Below are 24222 nucleotides of genomic sequence, written 5' to 3'. Positions count from 1 at the left end.
ATTTAAATATAATAGATTATTTGCTTTAATAAGGAATATATAAAATGTTATATATATATATATATATATATATATATATATATATATATATATATATATATATATATAATTAAAATAAATTATCAAGTATTAAAATATATTGAAATATATAAAATATAATATAATATATGCTTTAAATATATATATATATATATATATATATATATATATATATATATATATATATATATATATTACTATTAATTAAAATAAAATTATTAATAAAATAAAAGAATTAAATTAAATTGTAAATAAAATATTTAATAATAAATAATAACATTAAAATATATAATATAATATAATATAATATAATATAATATAATATAATATAATATAATATAATATAATATAATATAATATAATATAATATAATATAATATAATATAATATAATATATGCTTTAAAAATGAATATTTAAAATAAAAACAAATAAAAAATACACGAAGGATAAATTTGGTCATTAAAAAGTTTTTGATTAAATAATACAAACAATTAAAACAAAAAATTAACTAAACATTTAAATCAAATGACAACAGAAATAAGGCTATAAATATAAATATTTATTTATTTTATAATATTAATAACAATATAAAAATCATCCACATTTAGACAGCGGTGAGTCTTGTGTGCAGCAAATCAGTTTAGTTCAGTAAGTTAATAATCATTATAAAACACACTCTCTCTTTTCCTAGCTCTTATTCTGCCTTTTTTGCTGTCTATCTCCTCAGCTGATTAATATGTAGAGGATCTGAGTGTGTGTGTGTGTGTGTGTGTGTGTGTTACTCACAGTGGGTCAAGCCACTGGTGTGTGTCAAGTTGTTTGATCAGATTTTTCGAGTCCTGCATCTTCCTGCTGAGATCCTGCACGAATCCGGAGCTGCTGTAGACAGACACCTGACCCCAGTGCCACACGCTACACACACACACACACACACACACACACACATCAAACCTGCATGAGAATCTCAGTGTCGTGTGGACACAGAGGTTAGAAAACAAAGACAGAGCTGTTCCAGGATCAGTCAGGCTGCTGAAATATTGATGTGTAGATCTGCACAGACTGACACTGATGCAGGACTCCAGGGCTAAAGTTTCAGCTCATTTATATCAGATCAAAAGCCAAATTGGTCTGGCAGTAGTTTTATAAGCGGTGTCATAAAAGCACCAGCAAACCTCTGTAATATTTGACTGAAGGCATCACTTTACAGACTCAAACTGGCTCTTTTCCCAGTAGTTTTTCAGTGTAGGGGACACGACTGAAGCTTTGATTTATAGTTCTTAATAAATGTTACATATAAAAATCAATGATGAAGAGTCCATGATAAAATCATTGCACATATATACCAATAGATATCAAATAAATATATATAGGAGGGTCGAAGCCTGTTTATATACTGTACAGTTGAAGGCAAAATTATTAAAACTGCAAAAAGTATTAGCTCTTCTGTAAAATATTGTATTCCCTTTTAAATATTTCCAAAGTGATGTTTAAAGGTGCCCTATAAAAAAAATCTGGGTATACTATTATTATATTGTATTATATTGTAGAATAAAAGGAGATCAGTATGTGGAAATAGGCATACCACGAGCCTCAGGCACACCAGTTTCCCTGTTTTCATGTAATTTCCACAAATGGAAAACTTTGGTGGACAACAGGCCAATCAGAACACAAAGCAGACTGTTACGTGGCTTACAGGGCACACCCTCATCATTTGCATGTAAAACTTTAGGTTGTTCATCCAGACCTGATGAGGAGCTGCTTCATTAAGACAACACAGTCTCATATGTAGTTCTGAGTTCATTAATATGAATTCCCTAAGGCTGCGTTTGATAAGCCTAGTTTTTTCTAGTATACAACAACGATCATTTTGCTACTTTAGTTATTTTTAATCTTACTATGGATGTGGGACTTTTTTTTTAAATGCAAGCCCCAAATATTGGTTCACTGAGCAACGACTGAGACATGTTCAAACTCGCATTAGGAAGCAAAATGCAAGATTTGCAGGTTATACATTTCTTCAGCTCCACTCCGATGAGGCATAAGGCATGTTTAGTTATATCACTTGTTAATGTATCATGATTATTGTGAAATTTGAGTCGTATGTTTCAACAAACACGGTAGAGTTGTGTCAAATCATTCAGCTCAACTGTCATCTGTTCATGCAGGGCTCATTAATATTCATGACACGAACCATATATGGTCAATTATGGAGCTTCTGATTCTATGGGTATTTTATAGAGTAATAAATGAGCATATAAAACCCTTTCTGGAGATTTTTTCGAAGTTACCGAAGCCATAAACCTACTATCAGAGTTCATACACATTTTTACTATTCAAATTTCATGACTTTTCCAGGACTTTTAAGTAAATTTTCATGACCTAATGTTTCATGTAAAACACAGCTGTTCCTGGAGCCTGTTCCTGGAGAGCCGCAGCCCTGCACAGTTTAGTTCCAGCACTTTAGTTCCAACACACTTATCTGTAGGTTTCAAACAGGTGTGTTTAACAGGGTATATGCAGAAGCATGCTAATAGGACTTTGAATTTGCCAGTAACCTGGGTTAAGTGCTTCCGGTCACCTTATGCCAATGCAAAAATCGGCACATTTAAGGTCAGTTTTCTTTTAAAATCAGCAATCTCCACTGGCTGAGTGATATCTGATATAAAGTGGGTCTCAGATTGTACAAAAAGCACTGCATTAAATTACATTTCCCCCACCATGTCTTTATAATATGAGCATTTATTTTACCCCAGTATATTCAATGCCGATTCTGACGGGCGCGTGCGAGTAAACCGCTTTTGTCTCGTTTTAGACTTGAACAACTAAGTGAATGCCAAAGTTTATTTAACTGAATGTATTTTAATTACATTACAACATCGATGCTGTAAAAGGAACCATATAAAATGGAAACATTTTCACAATAACAGGTCACCGGAAGTTTATCAGTATGGGAAAAACACTAGCTCGGCATATACCCTATTAGGGTTGGAACTAAACTGTGCAGAGCTCCGGCCCTCCAGGAACTGGCTTTGACACCTGTGATGTAAAATACACGTATACTTGTTAAGTAATAAGAAAAACAATGCACAGGCAAATTAATTACAGCATATCAGAAGACATGCAACAATCTATTTAGTTTAAATCACTCTTTATATCTACCTGTATGTAAAATTGATTTAGATGATGCTTACACTGCACTAATAATGTGAGAGCATGCTTTTGGCCAAAGACAGAAAAGAAGTAAAGACAACTAACTTATATTCAAGTATACAGATGTTTGTTAAACTAATTTCCATGACTTTTCCAAAACTTTGTGGGTTTTTCAGTTTTTTTCCAAAACTTTTCCAGGCCTGGAAAAAGCCATGTCAAAACTTAATGACTTTTCAGGTTTTCCATGACCATATGAATCCTGTACTATGTACATATCAGGGAACAATTTACCTTATTAAACAAATGCAGTATATTTACATTTACATTTAGTCATTTAGCAGACGCTTTTATCCAAAGCGACTTACAAATGAGGACAAGGAAGCAATTTACACAACTATAAGAGCAACAGTGAACAAGTGCTATAGACAAGTGTCAGGTGTGTAAAGTCTAAGAAGTATATGGCACCTTTAACAGAGCAAGGACATTTTTCACAGTCTTCTTTAGGTTTTGCTGGAATAAATGCAGTTTTTACATTTTTTTCAATATAATTTTTCAGGTCAACATTATTAGTCTCCTCAAAAAATTATAATTTTTTTCGATTGGCTAAAAAACAAACCACTTTTGTCCAATAACTTGCCTAATTAACATAGTTAAGTCTTTACTTGTACTTTACATGATATTTTCAAGATACTCGTATTCAGCTTACTGTCATCATGACAAGGACAAAAGAAATCAGTTATCAGAAATGAGTGTTCAAATAAATCCTGTTAAACAGCGCTATTCGTATAAAATATTGGCTGATCATTTTGCCTTCAGCTGTATTTATATCTTCTGCCAGATTTCTCTACAGCTGATGATGTTGACTGTATGTCTCTGTTTAGTATCGTGTCATGTGACTCACCCGCTGCTCTGAGCTGTACTGATGCTCCAGTTCTGCACCAATCCGGACGCTGACTCCGCCCACCCGGCCTGGACACACCCAAACCAAGAGGATGCTGGAAAATATCCACTGACGGGGCATTCTGGAGGACAGTGTGGGTCAGAGAGTGTCATAAGGTGAAGAGCTTCTGCATTGTATTAGTTTCATAAAACGTGTGCATGTAGCTCATTTGTCTCATTGATGTGTTTGAGGAAAATAATAATAATAATAATAATAATAATGATAATAATAATAATAATAATAATAATGATGATAATAATAATAATAATAATAATAATAATAATGATGATGATAATAATAATAATAATAATAATAATAATAATAATAATGATAATAATAATAATAATAATAATAATGATGATGATAATAATAATAATAATAATGATGATAATAATAATAATAATAATAATGATGATAATAATAATAATAATAATAATGATAATAATAATAATAATAATAATAATGATGATAATAATAATAATAATAATAATAATAATAATGATGATGATAATAATAATAATAATAATAATGATGATAATAATAATAATGATGATAATAATAATAATAATAATAATAATAATAATAATAATAATGATAATAATAATAATAATAATAATAATGATGATGATAATAATAATAATAATAATGATGATAATAATAATAATAATAATAATGATGATAATAATAATAATAATAATAATAATAATAATAATAATAATGTGTAAACACTATGTGTCTCCATCAGTGAACACCCTTCATTGCGTTAAACATTTTTAAGAAAAGAACATTTCATCCTGGCCTCTCAAAAAAATTATAAAACTAGCCATTTTACAGATATGAAAGACAGTTTCAGAAAAGTCAATAGTCAACTCAAATTTAAGACTTTTTAAGACCATTATGAATGAAATGTCATACTAATAAAGGAAAAAGTGCTCTATTGGCCAGAGTAAAAGAGTTTTTACTTGCCCAATTAATTTTTACAAATTATTTATTAGGGCTCTATTCTAACGATCTAGGCACAAAGTCTAAAGCGCATGGTGCAAAGCATTAAGCGTGTGTCCGAATCCACTTTTGCTATTTTAAGGAGGGAAAAATTACGCTCTGTGGCCCAGCGCATGGTCTAACAGCGTTGTGCTTATTCTCATAATGAGGTCTCGGTGTGTTTTGAGTTCAGTTGCATCATGCCATGGCGCATGGTGGATTTTTAAGTAGAAAAACTGAACGCTTCACTAGCGAGAAAACAGTTAAACAGAGCATCTGCAGCACGAGGATGAAGAAAGAGCCTTCTCCATTCAGCCTCTTTACTTTCTCTTTCCTTTCCTTTTACTCCTTTACTTTCGTGGATAAGGAAACGGTGTTGTATGCTGAAGAAATCCATTAGCCTACATATTTAATTTAGTTTGTTATGCACAAAGATGTTTCAAAACTATTACTAAATTTAGTTTTAATTTCCAGCAAATTAATAAATGAACAATAATAATGAAGTGTGCTCAAACAACTGAGTTATATCCAAACACACGTCCTGTTCTTATGTCCCATATGGTGATGCAGGCATCTCAAAATCCGACAGGTCGACAAATCTAAACTTGTTTTTATTAAAACAAAATATAAGAATGCCTATATTAAATAATAGTGCTAATAACAATAACAACATTACACAAATGCAGATTGTCATGAATAAACTGAAAAAAGCAGCATGGAGGCAGTGGCTTTTATAATTATGTAGAAGATAATAATTTTCATAATATTTTAATTCTATTAAATGTTTTCATTTGTAAAGATATGTGTGTGTTGCTGTACATCCTGTGTGTATTAAGCAATGCCTAAGCGTTTGGACCCGCATAAACTCAAAACTAACGCGCTCTACGCTGGACTTTGGAGCAGCGTTTATAGTTGGTCAATGGTGCGGTCTATTTCATTTCCTCAAAATAGCAACTCGCCAACAATGCGCCTTAACACACCTCCTTTCTAGACCAGCACACCCATGAGTCCACAAAGTGGCACAAATGGATTTGCTACTTAAACAACGCAGCACAAAACATGAAATTTAGAGTTGTGCTGGTCTGAAAATAGCAACAAATAACACCAAACACGTCTTACGTCATATTGTGCAGAGTGTGTATGATGGGGCTCTTAGTCCCATACTTTAACAATAATGTGTCAAAACAAGAGAACTCGAGTTATACACTGCAAAAAAAGCTTTTCTTAGATTTTTTTTTGCCTTGCTTCTAGTCCAAATATCTAAAAATCCTTACATCAACAAGCATATTCCAGCTAAGCAGAACATATTGAGGTGTTTTCAGAAATAATATGGCAAAATTAAGTGAGCTGTTCTTTAAAACAAGCAGAATAATCTGACAATGGAGGAAGCAATATAATCTTATCTCAAAAGGGAAAAATAAGATTATTTTGCTTACTCCATTGGCAGATTGTTTATCTAGGTTAGCATCATATCAACTCTGTTACTCGTTTAACAATTAGTTAACAGCTGCAATTAGTAAGAGGACACATCAAATCAAGTCATTGTGTAGTGGATGATGTGTTAATGAGTGTATGGTAAACAGTGGTCATGTGATTAGTGCTGCTTCAGGCACCTGGCTGAGTTCTCGTCTGCCGTAGACGAGCTCGACCAACCAGCAGGCTGCCCGTCTTCTCCTTCAGCACCTGCTCATCCAGTAACCGTGGTAACAGCGAGTCTGAGAGCCACACCCACACATCCTCACGACTGCAGACAGATCAGACACAAGTTAATTTGTGTGTGTGTTTGTTAGCATGTTTGTGTGTGTATGTTTGAGTGTGTGTGTGTGTGTATGTTTGTGTGAATGTGAGTGTGTGTGTTTGTGTATGTGTGTGTATGACATTATGTGAGAGTAAGAGTGAGTGCGTGTGTGTGAGATTGATTGTGTTTATGTGTGTTTTTACACATGTGTACAAGTGAGTGTGTTTATGTGTGTGTCTTTGCACATGTTTATGTGTTTGTGTAAGATTGAGTGTGCGTGTCTGTGTGTTTGCATATGTGTACAAGTGAGTGTGTGTGTGATGCCTCTAGAGGCACATGGTGTGAAACAGCATCCACCTGTCGAAGGCTCAACATCAACACACTGTCAGCTCTTCTTCATCTGTCTGAACTCATACATCAGCACAGATCTACACACACACACACACACTCCTGCCTGATCTCACACAGATCAACAGCACATGCACAGAGATTCAGCAAATAACAGCACAGAGAGGAATGTGCTGCCTTTACTCTCTGTCAAACTCTCACGGACTCTGGAACAACTTGTGCTGAAGTAGCCAAGACCAATTATCTGTAGTAAAATAACACACTCTCTCTCACACACACTCTCTCCATACTGTGTGTGTGTGTATATATATATATATATATATATATATATATATATATATATATATATATATATATATATATATATATATATATATATATATATATATATATATATATATATATATATATATATATATACACACACACATATACATACACAGTTGAAGTCAGAATTATTCAGCCCCCTTTGAATTTTTTATTTTTTATATTTCCCAAATGATGTTTAACAGAGCAAGAAAATTTTCACAGTATGTCTGATAATATTTTTTCTTCTGGAGAAAGTCTTATTTGTTTTATTTAGACTAGAATAAAAGCAGATTTTATTTTTTTAAACCATTTTAAGGTCAGTATTATTAGCCCCTTTAAGCTATATATTTTTTCAATAGTCTACAGAACAAACCATCATTATACAAAAACTTAATTCCCTAGCCTAATTACCCTAAAAATTAAACAGGGGGGTTAATAATTCTGACTTCAACTGTATTATATATATATATATATATAGTTATAGTTATTAAAACAAATATTGATTCTCACTACTAATATTTATATTAGTAGTAAGTTATTTATAAATGCTGATTTTCCTTAATAAGAATATAGTTACTATAAAAAATAAACATAAAAATGACTAAATCTGATGAAAAAATTACGAAAAAAGACTAAACAAAATGTTCATATTTATTCATATTCACACTGATTCCAAAACAGAAATGACTATAACCAGTTTACATAACTACACAAATAAAACACATACAATTATTAATATGAATAATAGCAATATTAGCAAACTTGGTTCTAATTTTATCAAGTCAAAAATATTTCTATAGTGTTTTTCTTAATATGTATTACTGAATAGGAGCTTTACGTTATGTCAGTGTCTTATAATATCCTATTTTCCTATTACTTAAAAATATTTTAGAAAAACACATGTATTTTATAATGAAATTTAATACATTAATAATAAATATTACTACTAATAATAAATATAGCGTTTTTCTGGACACTCAAAGCACTTTTACACATTTTTTGAGGGGGAATCTCCTCTTCCACAACCATTGTGCAGCATCCACATGGATGACGTGAGGGCAGCCATATTGCACAGCACACACCAGCTGATTGGTTGGAGAGTGATGAAGCTAATTATGATATGGGGATGGTTAGGAGGCCATGATAGACAGAGGCCAGAGGGCAAATTTGGTAAGGATGCCAGGGTTAAACCCCTACTCTTTTTTTGAAGGACATCCTGGAATCTTTAACGACCACAGAGAGTCTGAAAGACGTCCACATCCATGCACAGGGGCATTAAGACCCACACAGACCGCAGCTTGAACGCCCCCTGCTGATCTCACTAACACCACTTCTAGCAGCAACCTAGCTTTCCCATGTGGTCTCCCATTCAGCTACTGACCGGGCGCAGTTCTGCTTAACTTCAGTGGGCAACCATGTGAGAGTTGCAGAGAGCTACCTTCAGACTAAATCATTATTAATGCTAATTAATGAAATATTATAATACATCTTATTTAAAGAAAGTTTGTCATGGGACTTTTGGACCTCTTTATAGTCTGGTTTTACAATCAGACACAGACTTATGTCTAAACCAGATTATTTAGACAAAATCGTGTTTATTTAGTTTGAACTGTTTTTATCTGTTACTTGGTAAAAGGTGCATAACACTAAATGAGCAGCATCTGCATTAGCTGTGTGTGTGGGTGCACCTTGTATTCCTTACATTGTGAGGACCAAAAGTCCCCACAAGTATAGCAATGCCAGTAAATTGACCTCATAGGGACATTTTTTTTGGTCACCATGAGGAAAACGACTCCTAAATCACACAGAATGAAATATTTTGAGAATGTAGGAATGCAGATTGTTTCCTGTGAAGGTTGGGTTTAGGGGTACGGGGGACAGAATATACCGTCTGTACAGTATATAAATCATTACGCCTATGGGAAGTTCCCGTAAAGATAGCTGTACAAGTGTGTGTGTGTGAAGTACCTGCTGATGTTGTTAAAGTGTTCAGTGAGGAAATGATCCTGCAGTTGAGTGTTCAGTCTGAGGCGATGTGAGTCTTTGTCCGAGTCGGAGTAATTGAGCAGTAAAACCACCATCAGGAAGAGCATGTAGAGCAGGAAACCCTGTCAGAGCAAAGAGCAGACGGCCGTTATTCAAACTCCCACTCGCTCATAGCTGATACAGACACACGTCCATCACTGCCAGTTCCTGTCCGACGACCAATCAGAATGCAGAGCTGGAAAAACAACACTGTCAATTATGGATCCTGGAATGAATGACTGCTGCCAGCCATGATGAAGATGCCATCATGGACCCTTTTCACATTTCTCAGTGTTTCTCAGTAGCAGAAGTCATCTTAGGTGGGTAAACTTGTGAATGGGAGAGTACAACAAATATTTTCTTACAATCCTATTAGCTAAAATAATTATAGAAAAGCTCTGCGATCTTTAGAAATGTGTTGAAAATAATCCTCTTTCCACTGAAGAGTAATTGGGAAAGCAAATAAACAGGGCGGCTAATAATTCAGACTTTAACTGTATAATCAAGGAAGTGGTGCAACCGTCGTACCTTCAGCATGGTGTGCAGCAGACGGACTTTGCGCGCCTCTTCTCTGGCCTGTGAGAGAGCGAATCCCTGCGGCGGGCGCACTCGGGGGATTCGCTGGACCACTCGCTCCACACGCGGACACTCCACCAACACATCCCGCTCCTCCGGCCGCAGACGCCGCACCACCAGAGAGAAATACACACCCTCCAGCAACACCTCAACACACACATCGCAGAGTTATAGAGCACACAAATACACCAAATAAGGAAATCTGGGCATTTAAAGTCCAATTTCTAAAACAAAAATCAAATAATAATAATTACCATACAATACACAATACACTACCTGACAGAAGTCTTGTCGTCTATCCAAGTTTTAAGAACAACAAATAATAACTTGACTTCTAGTTGATCATTTGGTATCAAAAGTGGCGTATATGAAAGGCAAAGGCCTCTAGATTACGCTTATGTGACCAAAATAAAATATGATCATGTATTTCATCAGGACAGTAAGGTCTGACTTTGCTTAGACAAAAGTCTTGTCACTTAAATAATGTCCAGTATAGAATATAAAGTCATGTTGCAGTGGAATCAGTAATAATATTGTGTCTGACTCCATCATGAGCTTGGAGGACTGCATCCATACATCTCTAAAATGACTCAAATCACTTATTAATAAAGTCATCTGGAATGGCAAAGAAAGCGTTCTTGCAGGACTCCCAGAGTTCATCAAGAGTCTTTGGATTTATCTTCAATGTCTCCTCCTTCATTTTACCCCAGACATGCTCAATAATGTTCATTTCTGGTTACTGGGCTGGCCAATTCTGGTGCACATTGACCTTCTTTGCTTTCAGGAGCTTTGACGTGGAGGCTGAAGTATGAGAAGGAGCGCTATCCTGCTGAAGGATTTGCCCTCTCCTGTGGTTTATTATGTATTAGGCGGCACAAATGTCTTGATATCTCAGACTGTTGATGTTGCCATCCACTCTGCAGATCTCTCGCACGCCCCCATACTGAATGCAACTCCAAACCATGATTTTTCCTTCACCAAACTTGACTGTTTTCTATGACAATCTTTGGTCCATATGAGTTCCAGTAGGTCTTCTGCAGTATTTGTGATGATTGGGATGCAGTTCAACAGATATTTAATCAGAAAAATCAACAGTCAAGTTATTATAGTAAAACTAGAAGTCAAGTTATTATTTGTTGCGCTTACAATTGGGATCCATGACAAGACTTTTGTCAGGTAGTGTACGTTAATACTCACTGCTATCAATATTGATACAATTTAAAAACCGTATTCATACAATATTTAAAATGTAACATCCATTCATTAATTTATTTTCCTTCGTCTTAGTTCCTGAACTATTCTGAAATATGTTTTGTGCAGTGAATGCCCTTTCATGCACAATCCAGCACTAAGAAATTTAATATTCACTAACTAATACAAATGATTTAACATGATCTAATTAATACAGATTTTTTAAAAGTCTAACTATTAAGAACAATACACTTGTTAAATGAAGATATGTTCACTTATTGTAATTAATATTGATGAAAAAATAAAGATGAAGATGTTGCCCAGTTTTTGAATAAAAGAAATAACTCAAATGAAATTTGAAAACTGTAAATGAATAAATGTATTAAATTTGAATATGCATTCAAGTAAGTCAAAGACAATACATTTGTTAGATGTTACTATTCACTTATTACAATTAATAATAATGAGAAAATAATATATTTTATTTAAATATATATATTTAAATAAGATATTCATTTTTGTCGAAGACGTTGTCCAAAAAAGTAAATAAATTAATTAACAACATTTGAATATGCATTAAAATTCACACAATATTAAATCTGATATGAATATTATCATTTCCCAGTGATGGGTTTGCAACTGGAAGGGCATCTGCTGTGTAAAACATATGCATTCCGCTGTGGCGACCCCACATTAATAAAGGGATTAAGTCGAAATATATATATATATATATATATATATATATATATATATATATATATATATATATATATATATATTATAGGTGGGCATAGATAATTTTTTTTAAATCTAGATTAATCTAGATTAATTTTGCAATTAATCTAGATTAATCTAGATTAAAATGGCTCATTCGAATTCTGCCGAAGGCATTCAGAATATGTGTGCTACCCAAATAATAAGTCTTTGAGAACGGGTTTCTCGAGCCAGGTGGCGCATTAGACCAGGGTCTCATCTCCTATTTCCAAAATGCATTACAAACTGCTTGAGAAACTGTTCTACTATGATAATTGGTGATGAAAATAAATGATGTTCAATAAGATGTTCTTGTGTTTACTAACTGTTTATTGAGTTAAACATGAATTATGAACTGTAGGCCTACATAAGCTCCAAACAGCGATTTCATACTTGCTTTTGATGTACGCACATACAGAAAATGCTGCTTCTCAATGCCAAGTTCACAGAGCCCTGACGGTGTGTCAAACATTGCACGGCTCACCGGTCAGGTATACATCCGCGCTAAACTATCAAGGTGAAAGTTATCACAGCTTGCCTAGAATAGACCCAGCTCCCAACCCAACTTTGAGAATAGATTAACGGCGATATTTTTTTTAGCGCGCGATAAGAGTCTCGCGTTAACGCAGCCATTAACGGCGATAACGGCCCAGCACTTGCATACAGTATATGCAATATATACACACACGCACGCACGCACACACACACACGTATACATTATATGTAAAACATCAAATAAAATGATAAATATTGTCAAATCACAATTGTTGATAAAATATAATAATATGAACTTTAAATTTAATAAAAAAATTAAAATAATTTTAATTAGAAAACATTCAAAGTAAACTTGACAATACTTTGAAAACGCCGTTTATGAAACGTAGGTGTGTAAATGTACCTTTAGAGGTTCAAGAAGGAGGAATGATGACAGGAAGCTGACAATGCAGGAGACGAGCCACATCAGTGCCACACCCTCGCTGAAGCCCCGCCCCAACCACATTGATAGGCTGCTAGATAGGATAAGCCCTGCCCAGCTGGCCCACAGAGCAGCCAATCCACACAGAGGAGGAAGCGGCCTGGGTTTACAAACATCTGCCACCACTGGGAGACAGAGATGGATGTTAACAAAATTGTATAATGGCATGTGTATAACCTAGTTGTACTCTATTCAAGGTGGTTTGCGAGAACATGCCTCGTGTCCTTGTTATTCAAGATGCTTAAAAATCATACTTCAACATTTGCCACGATTTACTGTGAGGGTTTGGTTTAGGAGTAGAGGTGGAATAAGGCCATTTAATAAGCAGATTTTACTATATTAATTACATTATCATATTGAGAGTCCTCATAAACCGCCAATACCAACACCTTTGTGTGTGTGTGTTTGTGTGTACCTGTGCGAGAAGTAAAGGCAGTTTTGGGTGGGTCTCGTCTAAAGGTGGCACAAGGAACCGGCTCATTCATCTTCTGTAGTAAAATCACCTCCGTCTTATCACCGAATATACTGGAGCTAAACACACAACACACACATTAATCAGCACAGAGACATTCAACTCATCTAAAGCAACTCGACAGACTTTCAGCTTAGACGTTTTAACAAGGAACCCTGTCTATTAAGAGTTACACAGCTTAATATCATGTCTATTGTCTATTACTGAAATATGCAGATAAACTAGTGAACGATGTGCTTTATTTTGAAGAAATTATTATTATTTTATTAGAGTTTTGGTCCTGTTTCTAATCAAGACATGTAAAAAATCAAATCAAGAAACACTTTCTACACAAAATAAAAATAATGTTTTGCTTTTTATAAATAAGTAAAAGTTAAGTGCATTTTTGCTTAAAAAATAATAATAATCTGCCAATGTGGCAAGCAAAATAATCTCAGTATTACAAACCAAAAACAGATTATTTTACTTAACCCATTGGCAGATTAATTTGTTCGCTTTAAAGAAAAAAACGCTTCTTTTTTATAACTTTTTATTTCTGAAAACAAGACAATGATTTGTCCATTTATTTCATTTTCACTTGTATTTCTATTTTACTCTAGAAAGTGCTTCTTGATTTATGAATTTTTAGATATTTTGATTAGAAATAAGACCAAAACTGCATGTTTAATTTTTTTTTGCAGTGTAATGCACAATTAATGTCGTTTCTTAAAATTCACATAAGAAAAGCAATAAGAAACGAATATTAACCCTTTATCTACCCCACCAAATAAAATGTTTGGATTGCATTTCTTAACTCCTTATGACGCTAGTTAACACACTCAATGCATTTTTTTCAGTACATCCCATAATTTCTAAAATATCAGCCTCTACCAGTTGGTTGATATGTCGGGTTATGGTAAAAGTACCGCAATTAATACATGTACTATGAAAAATCTGAAACTATGAAGTGTAAAACCAATTTATTAAAAAAAAAATATTCAAAATAAAACATTTTTGAATACTTAATCACCTTTATTTTTAAGTATGCCATAAAATATTTCATATTCTCATTTAACATGCTTTCTTGTTTAGTTTTTTTTTTTTTTTTACAATAAAACTAAAATCAAGTGTAGTAGTGCAACAGGATTATGTTTGTTTGATATTTTTTTGTAAACCAGCAAGGCTGTGTGTGTAAACATTGTGTAAATATTATTAAAACAGTAAAAACATGGTCAGCCGTTTGGTAGAAGGGCAGTCAAAGGGTTAAGAAGGCTGTGGACGAGTAAAACTTTCAGTTTGTTCGGTTCCTTTCAGCCCTGTCGTAACTGCTGTACCATCCATTTTTCCCCACTAGGAGTCCAAATACTCTTGGATTTAAAAAAAAAAAAAAAAATGGCAGCTGAAAAAATCAAGTTTATTTCACAGAGAGACCCGGCCATCAGTGTGTAAAGCTATCGTTTCTCCTGTTATGACTCATGCAGATGAAAAATAGATGGAAAAAATGAGATCAAATTGATCCTCAAAAATGTGTACAAAAAAAAACGATCCACATGAAAAATTTACTCAAAGGATTAAGTACATCCAGCCACTTGTTTTTGCAGAATAAACCCTGACAGACGCTAAACATTGATCTAAGCTGTAACCATCTAAAAAGGGAAAGTCTGCAGAAAGAAAAATGGCTGAATGCATTATACACTAACCTACATATTATTCAGTCACAAGAGGGCGCCATACAATCAAAAACAGCATCGTGAGGCTTATAATTATCTATATCAATAAATCGTGAAGCTTATAATTATCTTTATCAATAAATCACTAATTTGACGTACCCGTATGAACCTGTGTTATTAGTTTAAGCAGTTGTTTTGCGAGAGTAACATACCTTGGAGTGTCATGATTGTTGAAAGTGTTCAATTCAATTCATGTTTATTTCTATAGCGCTTTTTACAATGCAGATTGTGTCAAAGCAGCTTGATTAGTTCTAGTAAAGTCCAGATTGCGGAGCTGAAGTTCAGTTAAGTTTAGTTCAGTGTGGTTTAAATTTCACTGCTGAAAGTTCAGACACTGAAGAGTATTGATTAAAGCATTCCAAAAAAACACAATAGGTTATACTTAACCATACTAGTCTTAATAACCAGAGTATTTAGTGGTTTATAAAGCTTCATTAACACTCACAGATCGCCCACGTCACTGTCCGTCTGAGAGAGCAGCTGTCCGTCAGCCAGAATGCGCTTGATTAGATCCTCATCTGTCAATCAAAACCAGCATCCAATCAACAACAGCATCCACTTTTCAGACACGCCCAATAAAGTCAACAGTCCCTCCAGAATTTCCCAAAGAAAACATTTATTCAGATTTTTGCGACTAAAAGGACTGATTTTGTGGTGAGCTTTTGCATCGTTTTGCTGTGAAAATATACACATGATAACTGATTATTGATTTTTGGACCTCGAGAACTATTAATCTCTGTAATTTACATAAAGGAAACAGTCAGTATGAGAAGTGAAAGCAGGAGAGGAGGTGTGTTTCAGGACACAGATAAGATCAAATTTAACAGGAAGGGAGGATAGTACATTTCCATACACACCAACACAAGCTTTTTGTCAGGAATGCCTGAGCGATCAATTATCCATCAATGTAAAAAATGATGTAAAATTATAAGTTTCGTAATGACCTCCGTGAAAACTCCCGATCATAGATATATGTGTATATGTGTATTTCTCTGGCGCTGGATGGCCACAGTCCTCCACTGCAGATTGGATCTGCATTCATTTCAAAGGAGCGCTACCCTGTACTAAAATGGCGGCTCTATTGACTCATTCCTTCCAATAGACAACAACAGGGTAGGCGACATCTAATGTATATATCTATGACTTAGCACAGAAACACAGACGAGCGATATGCTTGATGACTCGACTGATCTTCATGGCTGCTTTGTGCTCTAGTGTCCGTGTATCTGTGTTTGCACTGGGTGAAGAGCGGTAAACCGATGAGCACTGGTGAATACTATGGTAAATCAGCGCTGTTTATGAATGCGCTCAGCGGCGTTTGAATGTTAGCGGGAAATGGACGTTTTTAAAACTTCAGTATTGGGAAAACACTATTATAGACAACACGAGGGTGTGCTACAGAGGACTGCAGTGTTTTATCGCTCACCGGGTTACATAGGCTGAAGCAGGGAAGCGTCCCCACGGTGTTTAACTGGTGCCATTAACTGAAGCCCAGGAGGACAGTTGAGCATATTACTCTTAAAGAGATTCTGATGTTGTTTGATGCCTAATATGCTTTTAATTGTTTAAATTAAACTAAACTGAATGATATTAAAGTGATGTTTACACCATTTCTGCATTTTGAAATCTCTGCAACAGCTGAAAGTTTGTAGTCCACAGCATGTTACTGCAATGTTTACAGTGCTGGTCCTATACTTCCGGTCCTCACTTTGGTTCTTTAAAATGGCGGCCGCGTGAAGTAAGCATTTTAACTACTCGAGACTTTGCACACCATTATATTTGAGACGTAAACCTACACCAATGTCACTCTCTGTGGTGCTTCGGGAATTTTGATCTGCCCAAAATATGCGTAAAATCAGTGTCGATTTAAAACAACCCAATTTTCTGACATTTTTGCTTCATTTTGCTTTAAATGTAGTAATACTGAAATCCTGGAGGGTGTAAAGTCTTCTCTGAGTGTGTAATGCTCTGTGCGTCACCTGAGGAGGAGAAGTATTTGTTCCTGTGGCTGTTTTGGCAGACGGTGTCGTCCTCGTGGTCTGGACTGAAGGTGATGTCCACCCCCAGATGTCTGCTGCCCTGACCTCTCTTGAGCCGCGGGGGAAACACCGGCCCCATCTCCACTGACGGGTCCGTCAACACATCCGGCCAATCACAGTCCGGCATGCTCCATCTCTGAAGACTACAGAGGGGAACAGATGCAGAGATTCACTCTGATTCAATGATTCACATGATGTTGACTCTTTTGATTCACTTACCCTGATTCATTTGACTACTTGACTCACTTAAGCACATTAATAGGTGTCACTCTTTCGATTAACTTACTCTGATTCATTTGAACATTTGAGTCACTTACATCAATAATATATTCACTCATTCGATTCATTTACTCTGATTCATTTAAGCATTTGAGTCACTTGCGCACATCAAAACATTCACTCTTTTGATTCACTTACTCTGATTCAAGTGAACACTTGAGTCACTTACACACATCAATATATTCAGTCTTTTGATTCACTTATTCTGATTCATTTGAATACTTAAGTCACTTACGCACATCAATATATTTAGTCTTTTGATTCACTAACTCTGATTCATTTGTACACTTGAGTCACTTACGCACATCAATACATTCACTCTTTTGATTTACTTACTTTGATTCATTTAAACACTTGAGTCACTTACGCACATCAATATATTCAGTCTTTTGATTCACTTTGTCTGGTTCATTTGAACACTTGAGTCACTTAAGCACATCAAAACATTCACTCTTTTGATTCACTTACTCTAATTCATTTGAACAATTGAGTCAATTACGCACATCAATACATTCACTCTTTCGATTCACTTACTCTGATTCATTTGCACACTTAGGCCACTTACATCAATACATTCACTCTTTTGATTCACTTACTCTGATTCATTTGAACAATTGAGCCACTTACGCACACCAATACATTCACTCTTTCGATTCAAATACTCTGATTCATTTGAACAATTGAGTCACTTACGTACACAATACATTCACTCTTTTGATTCAATTACTCTGATTCATTTGAACAATTAAGTCACTTACGCACATCAATACATTCACCTTCAATTCACTTACTCTGATCATACTGAACCACTTACATTATTAAATTCACCTTTTGATTCATTACTTTCACTCATTCGGTTGTATGTGATCTTTTGTTGATTCACTTGTGTTCATTAACTCATTCACATTCTGACTCACTTTAATTTGTTCAGCTTATCTTGCTCTCTTGTATTGATTCACAGTTATAAAATGATTCATTCAATCTTGATTGATTCATACTGAGTCACTTGCACACATTAACTCATTCCCTATTTGAATCACTTACTCTCACTCCTTCAGTTCCTCATACTCTCTTGTACTGATTCATATGAATCAGTCATTTACTCTGACTCTGTAATTCACTTGTATTAGCAACCTAATTTATATGCTTAAACGGGCAGTGGGCTGGTTATAGAGACCAAAACAAAGACAGATATTCCAACACTTGAGTGTTCAACGCTTATTCTTAAAGCAGAATAACTGACTTTACCATTGTTTTTCAGATAAACAATGTTTCCCTTAGCATGTTTCTTCAATATCTGCAAACATATTATAGTATTATAGTATTTTTCTCAGACTTACCTCTTAGTGGAGGGAGTGGGCAGGTCGATGTTGGTCTCCTCAGAGTACGTCTGCAGAGAAACAGCAGACATAAGTTCATTTAAAACTCATACTGATGGACTGCACATTAACCCAGAGTGCCAATTACCCCCCTAATTAATGCTTCATCGCCCCTCGAAGGACACCAAAACAAGATATATAGAGAGGGTCGGCCCTTTGAATAGCGAAATAGCATTAGTTCTGATCTGTACATTAAATAACAATACAAATAATGAAAATAATAGATCGTATATTTACATGTATCCATTTAGCAGACACTTTTATCCATAGCGAGGATAAAAAAGCACTTCAGATCAACAGAGAGTAGCAGTATATAAATGCTATGATAAGTCTAAGTTACTAAGTGTGTGTGTTGGGGGGGGGGGGTCCAATAGGTGGTTTGTCAAGCCCACTCACCTGTGCTGAGCACACTCAAAAAAAGAAGGTGTCTGGTACATACAAAAGGGATAAGAGTGATATAAATATACATTTGACCCCTTCCCCATAACAGTTTATACCATTGTGAATGGATAATTGCACACTGCGATCTATGCGGGAATATATTCATTTGATGGTGTGAAATTAGCACATATAGAGCACCGATAGACTCAGTAAATGTTCACACGACACTTTTCTTGTAAAACTGGTGTTTGTATCTATATATAGCCTGAAAGTAAAGCAAAATGACACTCATAGATTGTATTTTAATAGACACTTATGTTTGCATATGGAGGTTAAAAGTATTAAAGCAATTTTGACCTTCAGTGTAAAGCGTACCTTTAAAGATGCTATAGTAAATACAGTTTAATATTATTATGAAAATATAAGTGCAAATATCGGAAAATATCAGTAAATATAAAATATCGGAAAATATCAGTAAATATAAAATATTGGTAAATATTAGTAAATATAAAATAGCGGAAAATATCAGTAAATATAAAATATTGGTAAATATCAGTAAATATAAAATAGCGGAAAATATCAGTAAATATAAAATATCGGTAAATATCAGTAAATATTAAATATCGGTAAATATCGGTACCCCAGTAAGTCGATGTTTAATTAACAATCTGCATTTGTCCCTCTCATGGCTTACAGATAGACATTGTAAGGGTTCAACAAGAAATTTCTCTTCTATATATCTATATATAGCTTAAAAGTAAAGTAAAATAGCACTCATAGTATTTTAATAGACACCAATGCTTGCATATGGAAGTTAAATATACAATTTTACCTTCAGTGTAAAGCTTACCTTGAGATTACCTAAGATGCTATAGAAAATAAAGCTTCTTATTATTATTATTATGAAAATATAAGTGCAATATTTCATGGTTATCCATTTATTGCTGCAGGAATGCAAAAATAGGAATGCTTTATATATAGCCTGAGAGTAAAGCAAAATGACACTCATAGATTGTATTTTTATAGACACTTATGTTTGCATATAGAAGCTAAAAGGATTATTAAAGCAATTTTTTACCTTTGGTGTGAAGAGTACCTTTAAAGATATTATAGAAAATAAAGTTTATTATTATTATGAAAACATAAGTGCAAATATTGGTAAATTTCAGTAAATATAAAATATCGGTAAATATCAGTATCCCAGAAACTTTTGTAAAATAGGTGTTTTTATTTATATGTAGCCTAAATGTAAAGTAAAATAACACTCATGGTATTTTAATAGCCACCTATGCTCGCATCTGGAAGTTTAATGTACAATTTTACCTTCAGTGTAAAGCTTACCTTTAAAGATTCTATAGAAAATAAAGCTTATTATTATTATTATTATGAAAATATAAGCGCAATCTTTCATGGTCATCCATTTATTGCTGCAGGAATGCAAAACTATACATGAAAAATAGGTCTTTGAGAATTATACATCTGCTGAAATAGCCAATCAGATGTTCCTGTAGGTCAGCACACACCCATTATGCCTCTAAATACAGAGGAAATAGACAAGTCTGATTCATAAATGAGATATAATTGAATTTAATATATGGATTTGGTTTGCTGAAGAATGCATATGTATTACTCAAACTAACATTACTGAAGAATATCGGTAAATATCGGTAACCCCGATAGTCAATCTATAATTCACACACTGCATTCGTCCCTCTCACAGCTCACAGATAGACATCAGAAGTGCTCACAAGACTCCTAAAAACTTGTAAACAAGATCTTTTTATCTATATATAGCCTAAAAATAAAGTAAAATTACTTAAAAGTACAATTTTTACCTTTTGTGTAAAGCACTATGAAGTGTACAATTAAAGGCACTATACAAAATACAATTTATTATTATTATAAAAATATAAGTGGAATCTTTCATGGTCATCCAGTTATTGCAGGAATACAAACTGATTTATATCAAAAATAGAACTTTGAGAATTACACATCTGCTGAAATAGCCAATCAGTTGTTCCTGTAGGTCAAAATACTAACAACTTAGATAAGTTTGAGTAATAAATGGGATGTAATTGAAGTAAATATATGGATTTGGGTCACTGAAGCATGCATATGTATTACACAAACTAACATCTTGACAAATATCAGCAAATATCGGTAACCCTGATAGTCAATGTATAATTCCCACACTGCACTGGAGTATAAATACAGTTTCTGCTCTTCATATATGTCAGATTGTTGACTGTTTAGTCATCTGAATGTGAAGCGGGCTGTAAATGTGATATTAGTGCCGTCTGAGACTGCAGCGCATTTAAATATTACGCGTATGATGATGAGAAAAGCACCTTTCCTTCATTTTCTAAAGTATTTCAATTGAGTTTTTCCTCGTATCGCAGCGGAGAGAAATGAAATAAATCAGCTCCGGCTTTAAGGAATGTAATGCAAAGGTGCATCATTTCAAACATGCATTGAGAGAGGCGTATTTCAATCTGCACTTGTTTGAAGGAAGGAGAGAAACACATCTGGGTCTCTGTCAGAGTAAATAAAACACATATTGTATTCTGCCTTTGAATATAAAGTGCATCTGCATCAAAGAGTGTGTGTGAAGGAAACACAGTTCAGAGCTCAGAGACGCAGCGCACACATAAACCATCGCAAATTACTTCAGTAATAGAGTATTTATATGCTGTTGCAGGGGAATATATATTAAACAGATGAAGAATAGAAAAAACAATGTTAAAAAAGTGTGTATTAAAATACTGATACGGTGGCTCAGTGGTTAGCAGTGTCATCTCACAGCAAAAGATCGCTGGTTTGGATCCCGACTGCGTCAGTTGGCATTTCTGTGTAGAGTTTGCATGTTCTTCCCGTGTTGGCGTGGGTTTCCTCCGGGTGCTCCGGTTTCCCCCACAGTCCAAAAACATGCGCTATAGGTGAATTGGATTTACTAAATTGGCCGTAGTGTATGAGTGTGTGTGTAAATGTGAGAGTGTATGGGTGTTTCCCAGTACCGGGTTGCAGCTGGAAGGGCATCGGCTGTGAAAAACATATGCTGAAATAGTTGGTGGTTCTCTAAAATAGAGACCAAGCCGAAGGAAAAGGAATGACTGAATGTTTTAAAATCAATTTAAAAAATAATGTCAATAAATAATTAATAAAGAAAAAAGAGATTATACACAATAAATGAATAATTAAACATAAAATAATTATTGTATTTATACATTAATAGATAAATCAACAAATATTTTTAAAATCCTATTTACTTTTTGATATTTTATCGATCACTAACTGACAACTGAATCTTATTATATTGATTTAATTGATTGTTTATTAAGTAAGTTAATCAATTAATTTGTCTATTAATTAATTTTTCTAATTTATTTTAAATAAATACATTTAAAAGACTTATTAAATATGCAAAAGCCAAATAAAGTATTAAAGTTTTTTGATTATTTAAACAAATATTTATGATTATCAATAATAATTCAAATATTTTTAAATCATTACAATTACATTTGCAACTTGTTCATTAGTTTCATTATTTATTAATTAATTTTTATCTATTTTATATCAAATAATTATATTTAAAACATCAAATAATAATTTTTCAAAGATTAAAAAAACAAAAAAGTGATTTGTTGATCATCCTTTTAGTAAAACATTACAGACTAGTCGATTCATTTTTAATTATTCATTCATTCATTTATTTTCCTTCAGCTTAGTCTCTATTTCAGAGGATATACCGGCAACTACTGCGGAATGAACCCCCCCCTCGCCCAGTCTTCAGTTCACGTGATCATAATTCACCTCAGCCTTGACACCTCCTCCAACAAGTCACTCACCTTCACTTGATATTAAACCACTTACAACCCTCTATACTTTGTGCGATCATATTGCTGTGTTCACACCAGAAGTGGAAGTGTCAAGCGCAAGTGATTTTGCATGTTACGTCAATGCAAAGACGTGAATAGACATTCTGTGGCGCGATACGCGCAAATGCGGCAGCGCGAATGACACTATTCGCGCAAATGAAGCAGCGCAAGTTGAGCGTTTTGAGCAATTGACGAAAATCTGAACTTCAGCAGACATTAGCGCCACGTTAAACAATCAGGAGCTTTCTCTTGTAGAAGCGTGCGTATAACGTGGCGCCTGTTGTTGGTGTCCCGGGGGGGAAGCCTGTTTTTCAGCCTTCATAAAGCACATGAACACAGCTATTCTCTCAATATAATCCATGTTAGCCATTTAGCAATGAAGCTACAGTCACCGGGCAGACAAAAGCCCTGCCCATGACACAAATCCGCGTCTATTGCTCAGTGAATTCGGCTCGCGAATGAAGCAGATCCGACGAGCAAATGAATCGAGTAAACTCAAAATGTTCACGCGTGTGAATAGCACAATTTATCCGCTCGTACCGCATCCGATGTGAACACAGCATAAGCACTCCAAGCCCCCCCACCCCGAGGCCTTAACTTTGCACGATCATAAGCACCCCCCAGGTTCGCCCCACCAACACCCCTCCACTCTAATGTTGCCAGATGTATGATAATTATCGTATTTGTACGATAATTTCTTCCTCTGTACGATGTACGATCAATAATGAGAAAAATGTTAACTCCTCTCAGCCAATCAACGTGGAGAATGGCTCTCTCACGAGTTAACGCTCATGCTGCGTGTGCCCGTGGTTAGGTTAGTAGATTTCAGTTTGAGGTCAATCTTTAAAAGCAATAATGTTAAAACAATTAGTGCTGTAAAGGAAGGTGAGAAGGATAGGGGAGTTTTCCCTTGATGTTCTCAGTTTTCCCCATTCAAATGCGTCATGTGAACGTGTTTTTTTTCCAAAGTTAATCTCATCAAAACAAAGCATTTACACCTCAGAGCACTGCTTTCAAGCCGACCAGCACTATTTTGCAGTCCATGATGGCATCCAATTTGT

At 34.5% G+C, this 24222-nt stretch overlaps 1 protein-coding gene across 1 annotated transcript in view; it reads right to left on the bottom strand.

Annotated features, from left to right (window-relative positions):
* LOC130223830 (polycystin-1-like) overlaps positions 1–24222 on the bottom strand; it is a 93990-nt gene that overhangs the window by 16631 nt on the left and 53137 nt on the right. Inside the window, 10 exon segments of the mRNA XM_056456430.1 lie at positions 827–952; positions 4092–4212; positions 6725–6855; positions 9475–9614; positions 10060–10254; positions 12950–13152; positions 13443–13558; positions 15654–15726; positions 17188–17390; positions 18867–18916. Coding sequence (XP_056312405.1) covers positions 827–952; positions 4092–4212; positions 6725–6855; positions 9475–9614; positions 10060–10254; positions 12950–13152; positions 13443–13558; positions 15654–15726; positions 17188–17390; positions 18867–18916 — 1358 coding nt within the window.

The sequence above is a fragment of the Danio aesculapii genome, chromosome 1 (genome assembly GCF_903798145.1).
Source record: "Danio aesculapii chromosome 1, fDanAes4.1, whole genome shotgun sequence".
NCBI classification, from domain to species: Eukaryota; Metazoa; Chordata; class Actinopteri; order Cypriniformes; family Danionidae; genus Danio; species Danio aesculapii.
This window is presented reverse-complemented; position numbering and strand designations above follow the sequence as displayed.